Here is an 18663-nt window from a genome sequence, read left to right as displayed (position 1 = left end):
CCTTGTTCTTAACGAAGGGGAACAGGTATGTTAAGAATGGGAAAATTTGGGGAACAGATTACGGAAGAAGAAGAAAGAAAGAATATCAATGCTGGATGACTTGAAAATTGAAGGAAGTTACACGGAAAATGAAAACACTGGCATTGGACAGAAACATGGTGAAGCCATTGAGCCAAGGACCTGTCTTTGGGCAGGGCACACATGATGATTAAGGGGTACCATTTTAGTTCCGATCCAAAATGCCAGAGGTTTAAGAGTCATCCACAGTGTGCATTAGGACCACATGAAGACCAGACAGATTCCGTCCTCCTTTAATGTCACGAGTGAGCCAGAAGGATTTTTCACAACAATGTGACTGCAGCATGGCAATTATCTTGGGATTAGCTCAGTTTCCAGAAGTTTTGCATCAAAATCCTTCCTAAAGGCCCGGTCACACCTTGACGTTTTAGCCAACCTATGCCGATTTTTGAATTTTTTTTCTAAAACGCTGGCACACGTTGAATACGTTATGGGTAAGTTTTGATAGCATTGAGAGCACGCTGAAAAACACTGCCATACGTCGTTGTACGTTGGCTTTAAACGTTGTACTTTTCGGTTGTCCTCAAATTTTTTCATGCTTGAAATTTCACGACGTATGCCGGCGTATGACTCACACGTTCCGCTACGCTGGCCACAAGTTGTATGGACGGTCTGCGATCGTTGACAGACGTCAACACATGCTACTTGTAAGTTAATCATAAGTTGAGACACGCCGAGGTAATGTTTAGCGTACCCGAAACTTATTTCTAACCTATGATTAACGTATTGTTGGCACGTTACGCGATCGTTGCCACACGTCGACAGACGTTACTTTTAAGTTACTCATAGGCTGAAAGACGTCGGTATAATGGATCGTCCTTGCGTCAGCGTCCACGGCCACGGCCAGGACACTTATTTGCAGCATTCTTCAAACTTTTCTTCGGCATGACGAGGATGTTCACACTTCGATGTCTAGCTTGGCTATGATTCCAATTGTCCATCGGCAGCGTCTATTTAAAATAGTCGAGTTTGAGCGTTTTAACACGTTCAGAAGAAACGCTTCAAATTTCCAAACCCCAGCGTCAAAAAACAAAGGCGAGTGACAGCAATTTAAATCGTTCATTGCAAACAATGAAAATAGCTGAGTGGTACCGTTTAAAAGTCGTTGAGTGTAAAAAAAATCCAATTGTTGAGCGCAAGCGTCTACTTTCAATAGTGGAGATGCAGCCATTTAAATCGTTGAGTTTATCATTTAAATCGTTAAATCGTTAAATCGTTAAACGCAAGGACGATCCATCATAACCCACACCCTCCCCCTCACACTCACCTACTACTGCCAACATGAACAAACTACTACTACTACTAATACTAATACTAATACTAATACTGATACTGATACTGCTGACATGGACATCGACTCAAAAAGGACTCGAAAACACTGTTGGGTTCCCCTTTTATGAGCAGCATTTTTATATACCAATTCCCAAAACCGCTGGGAACACGTCTTGATATGGCAGTTGTAAGTTAGAAACACGTTCATTTATTTTTTTTGTCGACCGGAAGATGTCATTGGAATACGTCTACATACGTCGATGTGTGTTGGGACTACGTAAAGAATTGGTTCAAAGCACGTCAAAAATAAGTTAGAAATAAGTTTCGCGTAAAAAAGACATTACCGCGACGTGTTTCGACTTATGAGTAGCTTAAAAGTAGCCTTTGTGGATGTGTGTAAGCGTCCACATATCGTGTGTAAAACTTATCCTCATCGCATGCAGAACGTGTGTCATACGCTGAGTACGTCATAAAATTTTGAACATGTTTAAAATTCCTTGACGTACTCTACTTACTACGACGTATGATAGCGTACTTTAGCGTTGTACTCACGTATACCAAACTTACTCATACCGTATTTGACGTGCCCCCAACGTTTTAGACACATTTTTCTTAGGTCGGCATACGCTGGCAAGATCGCCAAGGTGTGACCGCGATGTTGACACTTCCATTTCTACGGCAGTTATGCTTCGAATCGTTGTGCGTCAGCCTTTTAATAGGCTACGTCACGACATCGTCGGCGATGCGTGCAACGTGCTATGCCTAAGTTAGACTATCGTTGGGCATCGGTTGTGTAGGCCGACAACAGGTTCAGCATTCGTTGGTATAAGTTATCTATAACACAACGAAACGTTCTGTGTCCGTTACTAATACGTTATACAGAAGACCAAGTCGCTATGAATACGTCCGAATCTTTAAAAAAAACATCAAAAGTTCAACGTAAGCCAGCGTTTTAGATACATTTTAATACGTTGCCATCGCTGGCTAAAACGTCAAGGTGTGACCGGGCCTTTAACTGGATTTAAAACTAAACCCTTTGAGATCCTCATGCACAATAAGCCACCTTACCAACCTACCCCTAAAAAGTAGGTGCTTCCTGCAAGAAGTGGCTTTCGGCTTCTCAATAAAGTCCTTTCGATCTCTTCACCCACCTGCAAGCATAAATTCATAATCAGCATTAAAACTTTGTAAGAAGGTACTATATTTGTATGGAAAATTATCAAATTTACAGGATTACTGTCAGCCTGCAGTAAGATCGCTTGAGAAGGTTGGCATGCATGCTGTTTTACATTACAAGGATATCACACAAATGGGTCCAACTAGCTCGGTACACGCCCTTTTCTATTGATTGGCCATGCCCTGGAGTTCAAAACATCAAATCAGGTTGCAGACTGAAGTGCATTGATGTCAAAGGAACTTGCATTTCATGTGACACACTTGTGAATCTGTAGAGCTCTCTGGAAAGGGAAAGGTGATCGCTTAGACTGAAATAACAGCCAAGGGGTGAGGCTGCTCTCTGTGCCGGGCAAGGTCTTTCTCGGATAATTCCTGATAGGGTTTGCCACCATCTGCTTGAGCACCTGCGCACAGGGCAGTCAGGCTTTACACCAAAGAGGTCAACGATTGACCGTATCCTTGATCTTCGTGTCCTCACCGAACGCAGATGAGAGTTTCGGCAGGAGCTGCTTGCAGCCGATGTTGATCTCTGGAAAGCGTTCAATTCAGTGAATCGGGATGCCCTCTGGAGGATTCTTGGTCTCCGTGGGGTGCCACCAAAACTGATCAATCTGATGTCTGAACTATACTCTGGAACTGAGAGTGTCGTGAGATGTGTTGGTATCATCTCCGACTTATTTCCAGTTGTTAATGGAGTTCATCAGGGGTGTGTACTGACCCCCACACTTTTCAACACTTGTATGGACTGGATTATGGGGAGGATGTCGGAGAGATCAAGCTGCGGTACATATTTTGGGAATGTCAATATCCCTGACCTTGATTTCGCAGTTGATGCAGTCATCTTTGCGGAGACTCGAGATATCCTTTTGGGGGCCCTCAAGGTGATGAATGAGGAGTCGGAGCCGCTGGGATTACGGGTTTCCTGGGTCAAAACTAAGATCCAGGCTTTCAATGACATCTTGATGCTGCTATCTTGACTGTACCTGTTTGTGGTGAGGATGTTGAGGTCATGGAGAGTTTCACTTACCTTGGCAGTGGTATTCATGTCTCCACTGGCTGAGTCAGAGGTCAGTAGACGTCTGGGTCGAGCCTGGGGAGTCATGGAATCACTGGATCATGGGGTGTGGCGCTGCCGGTACCTGTGCGGGAGGACGAAATTCTGAGTCTTCAGATCCTTGGTGCTTCCATTCTTGCTCTATGGATGTGAGACTTGGACTCTGACCAGGGATCTGAGAAGGAGACTTAATTATTTTGGTACCAGGTCTTTTTAGAGAATCCTTGGTTATCGCTGGTCAGACTTTGTGTCCAATGAGCAGTTGCTGAGAGAGACTCAAATGAGATTTGTTACCTGCATTGTCAGGTCAGCTGCGGCTGTATGGACATGTGGCTCATTTTCCTGATGCTATCCTGCTCACCAGATTCTCTCAGTGAGGGAGTCTCGTGAGTGGAGGAGGCCAATGAACCGACCACATGCCTCGTGGCTGCAGCAGGTTGATCCGCATCTCAAGGAGATGGGGTGGGCCAGGCATATGCCTGGGGGTTAGCCAGACGGAGGCCTCTGAAGTACCGGCAGAAAGCGGATGCAGCAACACGCTGCTCCGACGCATGCTCCCATTCCTGACCTGACGTGTGATCGTTAATTGTTAAGTGCAATCCAATAAAACATACACTAGGGTAAAACGTAACTGAAATTCAATAAGTACATACTGTGTCCACACAGCCTTTGACCCAGTAACTTGCTGTGGGGCTGAGTGCTGAGGAAAGGAATTTGAATCTGCTTTGAACAAAGCTGCGTTTAGGCTATTTGCCCAAATGGCTTGATGGCTGTACTCCCACATAAAAGAGAAATGTACTGGGGGAAAGAAGTATCATGGGTGGTTTTAAAATCATGTCGTGAAGCACCGAACCTAACCATGGCCAAATCCGTCCACAATGAATCTTGGAATGAAAACATCTGAACCCGTGAGATGCCAGATCCCAGACTGACCTTCGAGCTAGGATCATAAATAATGGACAGCTTGCCTTGCAACTTCAGAAGGAGGACACAATGCGAACTGTGAGGAGCAAAGACTGTGCTGCATATCCTGTGTCAGACTGAGTTTTAAAACCGGCTCACCCAGCAAAGAGGGAATGGAGAGTGCTGTACACGAGCCAAAACTGATTCTGTGACTCCAATGCCTTCACAAGACCCAGCGTCACCCCATAAAGCTGGCTTCTTTACCTGCTGGTCAGTACGTGACAAACCTACTGCCTTGCTGGTGTCTTGGAAACGACTTCCAAGCAGGCATCTCCTCTCTGGTCGCATCGAGACGGAAAAAAGCCTGTTCCCTCCCTCCTCATACTTCAGTTGCTGATACACATTTTGGTTATTAACAGCATGCAGTTCCTGAATTCAACATCGCTCAGTTTGATCTATGCACTCAAATTAATCTACTTGCTTTGGTGATACCAAGCTCACCTTAAGGACTTGCAATGTGACTGGCCGGTCAGACTTCAACCTGCACACACCAGCTGGACAAGTCTGTTTAAACGTGTTTTCAGCTGACCTTTCAACCATTTGTAACAAGCTGAAGTTTATTTTAACGAACTGGTCACCTGAGATAAGTTACCACCCTGAGAGTCGAAAGTTAACTCATAGCTGCATTGATATACGTGACATTTGTACTTTTTGTGTAATTTGGGGATTTTTAAATAATTCAGTGTTTCTTTCAATCAGTATCAAGTAGCATTTTACAGGTGGGCATGAGGGATGAATAAATATTACTTAATAAATATCCTTCTGTTTCGTGGGGTACATTGGTTTCACCTGTTAAATATTTTGGCCACAAATAGATGGACATATTTTTGTCCATAAATTTTTTCTTCGGTGATACCCCCTGGTGCAGGTGCACTTGCATTGGTGCCTTGAGGAAGTCCATAATACTTTCAATACAAAGCAACACCAATTTCTCTCATGCAATAGAAGAACAATATTGAAATTTTGAATCAAATAAGGAAAATATTTCTTAATCTATCCAATGCAGAATGCAACAACTCAGTAATATATGATCCACTTCCAGAATTATACAATGTGAGTCACAAAAATGTACCAAATTAAAAAAAAAATTTACAAAAAATCTTAGAAGGAAGAAACGTCAAACATAGTGAATTAGGTAGAATAAGCATTCAAATTGTTTGTAGCAAATGTATTTTGACATTTCTATTATTTATATATTTATTTGCAGGTAACCCATACCAAAACTAACAACACAGAAGCCAATCTTCATTGTCGGGGACAATGTAGATCAGTGAAAGGAGTGCCTCGTGCATTCAGAAGACTCATTCCCTAGACGTAATGCACCAACCTTGAAGACTACACGTCATATAGTGGAGAGTGACGGGCTCTGTGAAGAACAATAATGCAGGACACTGGACATCCGAGGAATATTCAAACTCCAGGAGTGCAAACAGAATTAGCGAAGTGATTGCACATAACCCCAGAAAATCGACAAGATGCATTTCACGCGAAATTGGAGTCTCTCAAAACGGTGTCATTAGAGTGTTAAAGTCTGATCTTGAAGGTTTTCCTTTCAAAAATTAAATTGATGCACGAGTTCAACTAAAATGCCGAGTATTGACGTTATCGATTTTATGTGCATTACAGTAGGATTATCAATCAAGCAGAGTTAAACATTATCTCGTCATCTAGTTCCGTCAACTCGTTTCTGACTTCTGGTGATATTCCTGATCAGATCTCTTCAAACATCCCGATCCTGCACTGCTTCCTGATGCTCTTGAAGAGATAATTTGGTTGCAGCCTTTATCCCATTCATCCAGCACATACAAGGACTGTCTCTTCTTCTTCTTCTTCCCTCAACCATACACAGAATATATATATATATATATATATATATATATATATATATATATATATATATATATATATATATATATATATATATATATATATATATATATTTATATATATATATATATATATATATATATATATATATATATATACACACACACACACACACACCTCTGGAAAAAAAACAAGAGACCACTCCAAAAAAAATGAAATCAGCATCTCTCCATGTATGGCAGCCATTCCATTCCAGTGTCTGTTGAATTCCAACACAGGCACACCTCATTCTACTAAGTGAGGTACTGATTAGGTGATCACCTGAACCGAATCTTATTTAACAAGGAAAAGTATAAAAACCACTGCTGTGGTCATCACTATCCTCTTGCAAGAGGACCAGCTGGATGGCAAAAGCAGTGCTAGTAGTACCTCAAAAGTAATTGGAATGAAAAAAAATAACTATTGACCATGCCAAAAGAGTTGAAAAGAAAAGTTTTGAGTGAGGAAAAGAAGGGTTCTAGCACTACTGGCAGAGGGATACAGTGAGTGTCACGTTGCTTCCATTCTTAAAATTTCAAAGACGGCGGTTCATAAGAACAAGGTCAAGCAGCATACATTGGGGACAACAAAGCTACAGACTGGCAGAGGGCGAAAACGACTTTCCACTGACCGGGATGACTGCCAACTCATTCGAATGTCACTCAACAACCGTAGGATGACAGCAAGTGACCTCCAAAATGAAGGTGAAAACGACTTTCCACTAACCGGGATGACCGCCAACTCATTCGAATGTCACTCAACCGTAGGATGACATCAAGTGACCTCCAAAAAGAATGGCAAACGGCAGCTGGAGTGAAGTGCACGGCGAGGACGGTTCGAAACAGGCTACGAGGGGCAGGGCTGAAGGCGTGCAAAGCGAGAAAAAAAGCCCTTCATCAATGAGAAGCAAAGAAGAGCCAGGCTGAGGTTTGCAAAAGACCATAAGGATTGGACTGTAGAGGACTGGAGTGAGGTCATCTTCTCTGATGAGTCCAATTTTCAGCTTTGCCCAACACCTGGTTGTCTAATGGTTAGACGGAGACCTGGAGAGGCCTACAAGCCACAGTGTCTCGCACCCACTACGAAATTTGGTGAAGAATCGGTGATGATCTGGGGGTGCTTCAGCAAGGCTGGAATCGGGCAGATTTGTCTTTGTGAAGGACTCATGAATCAAGCCACGTACAAGGTTGTCCTAGAAGAATACTTGCTTCCTTCTGCTCTGGCAATGTTCTCCAACTCTGAGTATTGTTTTTTTCCAGCAGGACAATGCTCATGCCACACAGCCAGGTCAATCAAGGTGTGGATGGAGTACCATCAGATCAAGACCCTGTCATGGCCAGCCCAATCTGCAGACCTGAACCCCATTGAAAACCTCTGGAATGTGATCAAGAGGAAGATGGATGGTCACAAGCCATCAAACAAAGCCGAGCTGCTTGAATTTTTGCGCCAGGAGTGGCATAAGGTCACCCAACAGCAATGTGAAAGACTGGTGGGGAGCATGCCAAGACGCATGAAAGCTGTGATTGAAAATCAGGGTTATTCCACAAAATATTGATTTCTGAACTCTTCCTAAGTTAAAACATTAGTATTGTGTTGTTTAAAAATGAATATGAATTTGTTTTGTTTGTATAATTTTGAGGTCTGAAAACACTGAATCTTTGTTGTTATTTTGACCAGTTGTCATTTTCTGCAAATAAATGCTCGAAATGACAATATTTTTATGCGGAATTTGGGAGAAATGTTGTCAGTAGTTTATAGAATAAAACAAAAATGTTCGTTTTACTCAAACACATACCTATAAATAGTAAAACCAGAAAAACTGATAATTTTGCAGTGGTCTTGCATTCATTCAAGAAACTATTTGCATTCAACATACAGGTCCAAAAAGTTAGTTATCCCGTTAAGTACAAGAGGGTTATTCCCAGAGTCTCACGTGAAACTCTCCGGTCTGTCGTCAGAAACTATTCCATACATATCAATAAGTGTGCAGAATCTCGAGCAGGACATTTAGAACATTTGTTATTGTCAAACACAACTTAAAATAAAATATTCATAGAAATGATATGGTCTTGCATTGAAAATAGCAGATGTAACAAACAGTTAAAATCAAGTACATTTTTGTGAATAACTCTACATAACATTTTACTCGAATCAAATTGGTGTTATTTTTTTGTCCTGAGCGACTTTCATTCCAGACATTTGTGGTGTTGTAATATTATTACTGTAGAATTGTTTTTGACTCACATAGTTTTCACAGACAAAAGATTTCAGTTGCAGGAACAGCTGAAGGGTGTATCCGGGTTTTTTCTGGAAGGTTTTACAAAGGTTCTGCACCCTCTTCAGCTCATCAGCACCACCGATGGCACGGACGTGTGCCTCATACTTGAGGTGTGTGGGAAACAGAGTGCAGTGTAGTGTCAGCATTGTCATTCAACAATGAAATTTCATTACTATGTCATCACCATAAATTCCTGATTGCACCCCTAATTATATTGTGTTTTCATCAAAGACTCATGGAGAATAATGTCTATAAAACCACATGAGGACAAAGACATAAGTAGAAATTAATGTCAATGTACTTTTCCATGAATTGCAAGGACATTAATCGTAGATGGGGAAACATATGGTACAGGGTGACCACAAAAACTGGCACCACCCTTCTCTCCAATAACTTCCTCCATACCAATGACTTTTTGCAGGTGCACAAAATGGAGTTTGCATATAGTCAACGGATTTAGATTTTGTCAAGGTAGCCTCATCGTTTCAACATACCATGACCAACTAAAGAAAAATAGTTTTCCCTCACAATCTTGGTGAGAACTACATCCTTTGAGAAGACTCAAAACTGAGTTTAGGGTTTGATGGTTAGTAGTGTCAAAAGGGAGGCTTTGACGCAGTAATGTCTACCATTTCTCAAAGTCGCAATATTAGCTCGCATACGCTCACTCATATTTCTCCTTTTCAAACTGGTAGACATTACTTCATCATAGCGCTCCCTTTTGACACTACTCCCCCTGCCGGGGACTGGGCTTCACCCCCTTTCATATCCTTTATCTAAGCAAATTGAGTAGTCATAATAAGAGTACGTTTTATTTTCAGGAATAACTTAATTTATTCATCAATTTCAAATAATGCAGCGGTCGTCCATTAACCCCCCCCCCCCGGCTCATCCCACCCCTCCCCACCCCGTGTGTGTGTGTGTGGGGAAGGGTGTGGTGGGATGAGGGGGTGTGGTGGGTCAAAGGTGGGGGCACACAAGGGGAAGGGAAAGAGGAGGGGTGGGATGAAGGGGAAGGGGAAAGTGTGTGTGGGGAAGGGTGGGTGTGGCTTGTGTGGGTGGGCTTGTGTGGATGGAGCTTGCATGGGTGTGGCTTGTGTGGGTGGAGACAAAGAAGGTGTGGAGCAATTTTTAATTAAATAAATATGTTGTGTGTGGGGCACTAATAAACTAATCATTGTATGATGGATGTGGTGTGTGGTTGTGGCTTGTGTGGGTGGGGCTTGCATGGACAGAGTCAAAAAGAGGTGGAGTCAATTTTTTTTTTTTTATTACAATTTATTGCCTTTGTCTTTTGTAATTCCTGTGAATAAAATGAACCTAAAATCTCTTCTTCTAAATCATATATTTTGTAAGTCCAAGGAACTGTACCAATTACATCAACGATTTTGAAAAGTTAATTTGCCATCACTTAGTATAACCTTTTTCAAAATGAGATTTCCACCTGTATATTCTTACTATATCACCAACTTTGAACTTAGGCTTTCTGATATTAATCTCTTTTTCATATTCTAATTTTGTAAATGTTTCTGATGGCTTGGTTTTCATTGAAGTATGAATCGTATCATTGTACTTATCGACAATGTCCTGAATTAAAGATAAGCATTGTTGAGAACCGAGTGGAGTGAATTTTCTATTTAGTCTCTCTTTTAAAGTGTGGTTGAAATGCTCAATAACAACTGCTTTTCCTTCATTAAAGGTGCTGTATAATGTAATGCTGTTATTTTAAAGAAAATTCATAGATGATTTGTTGTAGAATTCTGTACCCTCATCAGTCCACAATTTTTTAGGTTTTCTCTTGCTTTTATTAAATATCTGTGGGAAGGCTAACATAAGAGTATTGCCTGTTTATTTTTCAAAGGGACAACCCACGCATATCGAATCCTCAAATCAATAACGGTTAAAGCATACTTGTATCCCTTATCATTGAGTTCAATTAAGTGAGCGGACCAGATATAATCAACTCCTTTCAAATTAAGCTTCCTTCTTTTAAACTCTGTGGTTCATGGTTTATGTCATTCATCAGCTAATTGCTCTTCAGTCTTAACATCATTGGAGCCTCTAAGTTTTTCGAATTTCCAAGCCCAAGTCCCATCCTCAATTTAGCACTTATCATCTTTTTCACTATAAACCTATCAACTTTTTCTCTTAGCGTTGGATTTCATATCAAAGACAAATTATACATTTCACTATCAGCTTTGTGTTTTTCTTCCAACGTTGTGCTATTCCCATAATCGATATCATGCTTCATACACACTTCATCAACCCTATTGATCGGTTTGCTCCATGGTTTAGGATTGTTATCCTCATCTAATCTTTTATCCAAGTTTGTGCTTGGACCACAGAAAGAATATACTGGGGATGTAATTCCCCTGGTATTCCAGTTGTTGTAAATTTCCTTCCAATAAAAACTTTTATATATCTCCCCCACTTTTATGCTGAGAAATGAATTGACACTTTTTGGAGCCACACACTAAACATACCCCCTTTTGATAAATTATATTATTTTTTTCTTTTAACATATGAGATATTTTTCGTATTCGTTTTCTTTTTACATTTGAGACAATAACTCATTTATTTATGAGAAACATTAATAGGCTTACATGAAGAAAATGCTTCTTTGGATTTTTCTATCATCGTTTGTAATACAACCTATAATACCATAAGCACTTTAAGAATAATGTTCAGATTTTCATCTCTCATTTATTTAGGATTAAAATCAACTGTGAAAGTTATATCTATATCTTTTCCCTTCCTTATAGAAACCACCTTATTAAAATATTCCTCATTCAATCTAATTTTGAGGTTTTTTTCTTCTTCACCCAAAACACTCATTTTAATCTTCATATCTAACCTTGAAATTCTTCATCTAATTTTCTCAATTTTTCTTTTACTTCTACTTCACTAAGCACTTTATCAACCATAAAGGTTGTATCAACATCTATTGCCCCCATTTAAGGCTGGTGCCTTCTCAAAGTATTCATCATTTAACTTTTCTAATTTCAAAGTCTTTTCTTCTTCACCCAAAACACTCATTTTAATCATTTTATCAATCTTTGCAAATTATTGGTTTAATTTCTATAACCTTTCCCAAATTTCCTCTCCATTTTATATTTTAACATGTGTAATATGACTAAATTACAAACAACATTGTTTGATAAAGAGAAGTATGTTTCACATCAAATAAATCTAAAGCAATTTGTAGAAGTAGGACTACAAGTTAAAAAGTTACATCGAGCACTAAAGTTTAGTCAACATCATTGGTTAGGTCAATATATTAATTATAATATGAGAATGAGAACAAAGGCTAATAATGATTTTGAGAAGGACTTTTACAAGTTGATGAATAATTCTGTATTTGGTAAAACAATAGAAAATATAAGGAATAGACAAAATTTGAGACTTGCTACAACTTGGGAGCAGGCAGAGAAGTTGATAAATAAACCAAGCTTTGAAAGAGTATAAATATTTATAAAATAAAGAGTATAAATAAAAAATATTACAGATTTTTTGAGCTGTTCATTTGAATAAATAGAGTATAAAGATGGATAAACCGATTTATGTGGGAACATCTGTTTTAGATCTTTCAAAGTATTTAATGTACGATTACTTTTATAATATTCTGAAGAAAAGATATGGTGAAAATATTGTATTCCTATGTATGGATACAGATAGCTTCATACTCGAGATAACTAAAAATGATGTTTATAAGGATATGAAAGAAGATGAAGATATTTATGACACAAGTTATTATGATCCTAAGAACCCACTCTTATCAAATAAGAATAAAAAGGTTGTTGGAAAATTTAAAGATGAATTATGGGAAAATATACTACGTGAATTTGTGGATGTTAGATCAAAGGCATATGCTTATAAATACTTAACGAGAGGGTTAAATGAATTCAAATGTGAAAAGAAGCTTAAAGGTCTAAATAAGAGTGTATCAAAAGACCATCAACTTTCAACATTACCTTGAATGTATCTGGAGGAGAAAGGATGTTTCAAGAGAGATGAATCTTATCAGAAATTATAAACACGAAATATTCTCAGACACTGTTAGTAAGAAAGCTTATCATCCATCTTCACTTCAGACATTAAATCTTTCCACTTCTCCAATGGCTTGATTTCCGATAATCAATTTGGTTTCCGACCAGGTCACTCTATCCTGGATATGCTGCTTCTGCTCTCCCAACAATGGATAGAGGTCATCAATGCCGGACATGAAATCAGAGCCATATCCAGAGACATATCGCGTGCTTTTGACATGGTCTGGCACCCTGCCCTGCTCACCAAACTCTCTTCCTATGCTATCCAAGGCCATTTCCACTCATGGCTTGCAGTCTTAAAATCTCCTGTCGCAGTCAACGTGTGGCCCTAAATGGAGTTCTTTCATCCCCTCTTCCTGTCGAGGCTGGAGTTCCTCAAGGCAGCGTTCTGGGCCCTGTTCTTTTTGTGATTTTCATCAATGATCTCTCCGACTCTCTGGAAAATCCTCTTTGTCTCTTTGCTGATGACTCCACCCTCTGCCGTACCATCTGTCATCCCTCAGATTGGCAAGCAGCAGCTTCTTTGCTCACTGCAAATCTGGGTAAAATCACAAACTGGTCTAACACATGGAACATGTCTTTCAATCCAGACAAATCTCACACTCTTACTTTGTCTCTCCGAAAGGACCATTTGGACCCCCCCCCCATCTACTTTCTCAACAATCCTCTGGAAGAGGTCCTTTCTTTCAAGCTTCTGGGTCTCACTATCTGCCATGATCTTTCCTGGGAAGCCAAATTTCCAACTTGGCCTCAAAAGCCAGTCGCCGACTGGGAATCCTCCATCGTGCAAAGTTCTTCCTCAGCCCACCTGAGCTCTTGACCACATACAAAGCTTTTGTGCACAGCCTGATGGAGTACTACTCTCCCCTCTAGGCTTGTGCTCCTGCCTCCCAACTTTCTCGGCTTCACGCTCTGGAAACCAAGGCATTTTGGATCATTGGCATCTCTCGCGATGAGGCTGAGTCTTTGGGCCTCTCACTCTCTCTCACCGCAGGCAGGGCGGTGGTCTCTCTGTCTTCTACCGTCTCTGGTCTCGCCCCCACCCCCCACCAAACTCTGTCTGCGATTTGTCCCCACCATATTTTCGCAGGGCGCTCAAAGTCCGCCAACAACCCCCCTCTGATAAAACTACCAAAATCGCAAATCAGTGCTCACCTTCACTCTTTCATTCCTCTTTTTCCCACCTTTGGAATAAATTCCCTCACTCTGTTCAATCTCATTCTTCCCTCCAGGCCTTCGAAACAGCTGTTCACCACCACCTCTTATCGTCCCCCATCCAAATCCTTGATCTTTTCAAATTCCCTGCTTTCCTTCCTGAAAATCCATGTAATGTCCATATTGTATACCCCATGTTCCCTGCCCCCATCCCTCTCCCTTCCACAGATCTCCTAATGTCTCTGTTCCCCACCGTTTTATCCTTCCCACTCCCGCCCCTCTTGTCTCATGCCACCCTTGCTGTGCGTTGTGTGTTATCTCTCATATGAGCCTTGACAAGGAGTAAAAAAAAAAAAAGAACCTCTCACAGCATTTGATGAAAAAAAGATATGTCATGAGTGATGGAATAAATACATTACCTTGTGGATTTAAAGTGTCAGTATTAATAAAAATGGGGTTTTAACGGGCTACCGCTGCATTATTTTAAATTTATGAATAAATTAAGTTATTTCTGAAAAAACATACTCCTATTATGAAAACTTTATTTGATTAAAGAAATGATCATATGAAAGGGGGCGAAGCCCAGCCGCCAGCAGAGGGAGTAGTGTCAAAAGGGAGCGCTATGACGAAGTAGTGTCTTCCAGTTTGAAAAGGAGAAATATAAGTGAGCATAAGCGAGCGAGTATTGCGACTTTGAGAAATGGTAGACATTACTGCGGCAAAGCCTCCCTTTTGACACTACTATGGTTTAAGGACGTCTATTGGGGAAGGCCACAATCCATGGATGGTCTCAAAACAGCAATAACTGACAAAGTCAGTTCAATCATCGCAGCAAAATGTGTCGGAATAAATTGATGTATTTTTCACATCGAATCCAAGTATACCTGGAGTGTAGGCCGACATACAGAGCACATGCTCTCTCCTTAATCAAATCAATAACCAGAAAGATATCCATCTGAAACTTTCCATAGTGATCATGCATCATATGAAGCAAATGTGTATCAAAGAACGTGTCATTTTGCTTTAAAAAATTAAGATTTATGAAATATTGTGTGGGTACCATATTTTTTGGTCACCCCAATATGGGATTTGAACCTGGATTCTCCAAATCATGAGTCAGAGGTTCAGATGGGAACACGAACAGATCAACCCAGGTCTTTTTAAATCAATAAAAAACAGGAAGGAGGCTCATGGAAGAGCAAGGTAGAACTGACAATTGGACAAACATCAAGGTCATGAACGAACAGGAAAAGAGGAGAGGGAAAAGGATAGGAAACACTCAGACTAGCAAGTAAGAGGCTTGCCTTACGAATGCTTAGGGGGTGGGGGTGGGGGAAGGGGTGATATAGATCAATGGTCAGAATTGGAGGATGACAAGAAATAGTGGTGCACTGCTTGCTTGAAGCCCTGGAGGCAATAGTCAGACAGAACAGCCTCTGGAAGGTGGCTCCATAGACAGGAGAAGCAAGGAATAAAAACTTGAGTTGTGTAGTCAGTCTGGATTTTGGAAGTTTAACCAGGAGAGGATTCCTGGAATAACGTATGCACCCTAGAGTAGATACGTAGGATCGAAGGACTGAGAGAGCAGAGGGAGCAATATTGGAAATTACTTTGCACTGCTGAAGATTTTTTTTGTTTGCAATGTCAAGGTTCGTGGAGGAGTTAGAACATTGAACGGAGCAGGATGTAACAGAACAAATGGAACAGTACAAAGAGAGGGTGGAAACATACCAACAGCAGGGTTGAGGGACAAAATATATGGAGACTTGTATAAATAAGGCATGTCGGGAAGAATGAGGGCTAGGGAAGGACACGGCGGTGAACCAAATGGATAGAGCCACAGAATGTCTGGAAGAAAAAAAACTTGAAACTTGGAAAGAGGTAGAAAAGATCGGTTGTGAATGGAGGATGATCTGAGATGGTGGTGAACAGCTGTCTTGAAGCCCTGGAGGGAAGAATGAGATTGAAGACAATGGGGAAGTTGGTTTCACAGGTGGGGTGAGGGGAGAGGAATTGATGAGTGGAGTGAGCAGTGATCCTATATTTTAGGAGTTTCACCAGGAGGAGGTTGCTGTTGGACCATGTTCACCCTGCAGAAACCTGGATGGGTGGGGGGAAACGGAACAGAGAAAGAGCAGAGGGTGCAATATTTTTGACCAGGAGTGAGGAACACGTCCAATCAGTTTGTGTAAAGTGTGCAGTTATCTCCCTTTGAGGAATCATTGATTGTAATCAGCAGTAAGGGCAGTTTAGAAAGAATTGATCAATGACCTTGATTGAATCGTTCACAAGTGGGTGCTTCTTGCTAATCTCTTCTCAATCAAACATGTTTCCTTGAGCTGTTACAGAATCTCCTAATGTTTTCTATTGGAACCGACCACCACTATGCTTAGAGTTCTAAGATGCAAAAAGACAAGTTTAGATTGTAGGCTGTAGTGCATGAGGAAATGTTGACAAGATGTGTGTTGTTTGCATTTAGATATTTGGTTGCAGGGATTTTGTGTGGAACTGTCTTTTCATATGTAGCAATTCAGTGCCCAAGTAAAAAAAAAAAAAAAACAAGACGGTGGGTTATGCCCTTCTTGAAAGCCATTTGTGAGGCAGCACGATTTTTACAAACAACCCCATAGTAATTTGGTAATTCTGAAACTGGATTGGTTTCCAGAAGTTTAGTATCAAAATTCTTAATAATGCTGCCTTAGGTAAGATGAGAATCCACAACTTCTGGGATGCCAGTCGGTTGACATTAACACTCGGCCACCACCATACCCAAGATGTTGCATGTATGGAAAAGCAGTCACAATAAAAACAAGGAGCTGATATTCTAGGTCCCCCACCTTTTGGGTGGTATGAGGAATAGATTTGTGTAATTTGACAGCTAAATCTTGAACGGTATTTGAAACCTGTGGGCCCATTGGTCCGATGGTTCAAATTTTCATTGGTCTTTGCAACCTTGTTGCATACCCCCCTGCTGTACTGCTTAGGTATTAGCTTGCCTTTCAACAAGCCCAGATGTGCTTGGCACCAGCGTGAGGATTAATTGTTTATTATTATTCTTGCCATGTGAAACGATTCTTATTATTGTTGTAAATATTATTTGTGCTACTTAATATATGCTTTGTTACAATGTTATCATTGTTTTTGTTTTACATATTTTTAAATTAGAATGCCATGCCGTGTCTTGTATGCAAGGACGTTTAAGCTGCTTTATATACCTTTTGGGTCTTTGGAGACTTTTGGGTCCTTCATGATTTTTGGGGCCTCAAACTTTTGGAACTTTTGGGTCCTCGGGAACTTTTTCAGACTTTTGGGTCCTTGGTGATTTTTGGGGCCTCAAACTTTTGGAACTTTTGGGTCCTTGTGAACTTTTTGGGCCTTTAGAGTCCTCGGGAACTTTTGGGTCCTCAGGGACTTTTTGGACTTTTGGGGACTTTTGGGTTCTCAGGAATTTTGGGGGATCTTTGGAGACTTTTGGGTCCTCGGAAATTTTTTGGGACTTTTGGAAACTTGTGGGCCTTTTGGCCTCTTTTGGGACTTTTGGGTCCTCGGGGACTTTTAGGATTTTTGGGTCCCCAGGAACTTTTTGGGACTTTTGAGTCCTCAGCGACTTTTAGGTCCTCAGGGAATTTTTGGGACTTTTGAGTCCTCAGGACTTCAGGGTCTTGGGGGTCTCCAAAGTTCGAAGGGGTTTCAGCATTCTAAAGGGTCAAAAGGTACATTCCAAGAGTGCGTCATTAATGAATATACTTACGTAATTAATAGACATAGGAGTATCTCACACACACACACACACACACACACACACACACACACACACACACACACACACACACACACACACACACACACACACACACACACACACACACACACACACACACACACACCATCCATTTATGGTAGATATCGCAAACACAACAAACCGAATTATCGAGATGGCTGCCGTGGCAACAGGAGTTAAGCAATCGCAGACAGATCGATTCAGGTTGAGATAATACAATGTCATGAGGAATAGATATCCACAATATGAAAGTTAAAAGTTCAACAGTTTTTGAAATATCGCATACACAAAAGTAGATGGACAGGTTATCGGTCAGTCGGTAGACGGAGCTCATTTTAATGTCCCCCATCTCTAACCTTGTCGGAGGGGTGGGGAATAACATATAGTGCATCACAGCATTACGTCATAATCACAAGCACATTTATGCACAAGTTATGTACACAAGAAGGTGCGGGTTGGTTGTGAGGGACAATGCATTGTTGTGGAAATGGGCCCTTAGTGGGTTATTAAATATAGGATTATCCCAGATCCCCCCTTAAATGCATGTTTAGCCAGGTTGTTTGGTAATCGAGCGTTACATGTGTGTCGGGAGGTGTAGCAGGCTGTTCAGTGTTCATACAGTGGTGGTGTACCGAGAGGCGCCTTCTTTTTCCTTCCCCCCCCTCTTAATCAGCCCCCACCCAGCGCCCTGACAGAGCCAGTCAACCAGACGTGCCAGCAACCCATCAGTGGAGAGTTGCTCCAAACTCGAATGATGGACCAATCACGTGTCCCGCAGGTGGTCCGGGAGGCCCGCCCTGAAAGGCAAGAGGAACTGCTTTTGTCCGGTCTGCGATCTGCTTTATGAGGAGTGACTCGATGAGCTGTTCCTCCTTGGCCATGAATCCAGCGTGCAGGTCATCCCCAGTCCATCGGACTTGATCCGAAGTCCAGCCACGGGGCCTCTGGCTGTACTTGCTCACTGCGCAGCTGGACCACGTCTTTTCATCCCGTC

At 41.2% G+C, this 18663-nt stretch overlaps 1 protein-coding gene across 12 annotated transcripts in view; it reads right to left on the bottom strand.

Moving 5' to 3' along the window:
• LOC147009633 (carnitine O-palmitoyltransferase 1, liver isoform-like) overlaps positions 1–18663 on the bottom strand; it is a 170323-nt gene that overhangs the window by 98186 nt on the left and 53474 nt on the right. For all 12 annotated transcript variants that reach the window (XR_015053089.1, XM_085863345.1, XM_085863351.1 and 9 more), the window contains 2 exons: positions 8654–8791; positions 2427–2501 (listed from right to left, as the gene is read on the bottom strand). Coding sequence is in view for 11 of the 12 variants with exons in the window: in XM_085863345.1 (XP_085719471.1) it covers positions 2427–2501; positions 8654–8791 (213 nt within the window). In the remaining variant the exon portion in view is untranslated. The remainder of the gene's footprint in view (positions 1–2426; positions 2502–8653; positions 8792–18663) is intronic.

The sequence above is a fragment of the Eptatretus burgeri genome, chromosome 17, assembly GCF_056783735.1.
Source record: "Eptatretus burgeri isolate ZD-2024b chromosome 17, Ebu_testis_v1, whole genome shotgun sequence".
Taxonomy (NCBI): Eukaryota; Metazoa; Chordata; class Myxini; order Myxiniformes; family Myxinidae; genus Eptatretus; species Eptatretus burgeri.
This window is presented reverse-complemented; position numbering and strand designations above follow the sequence as displayed.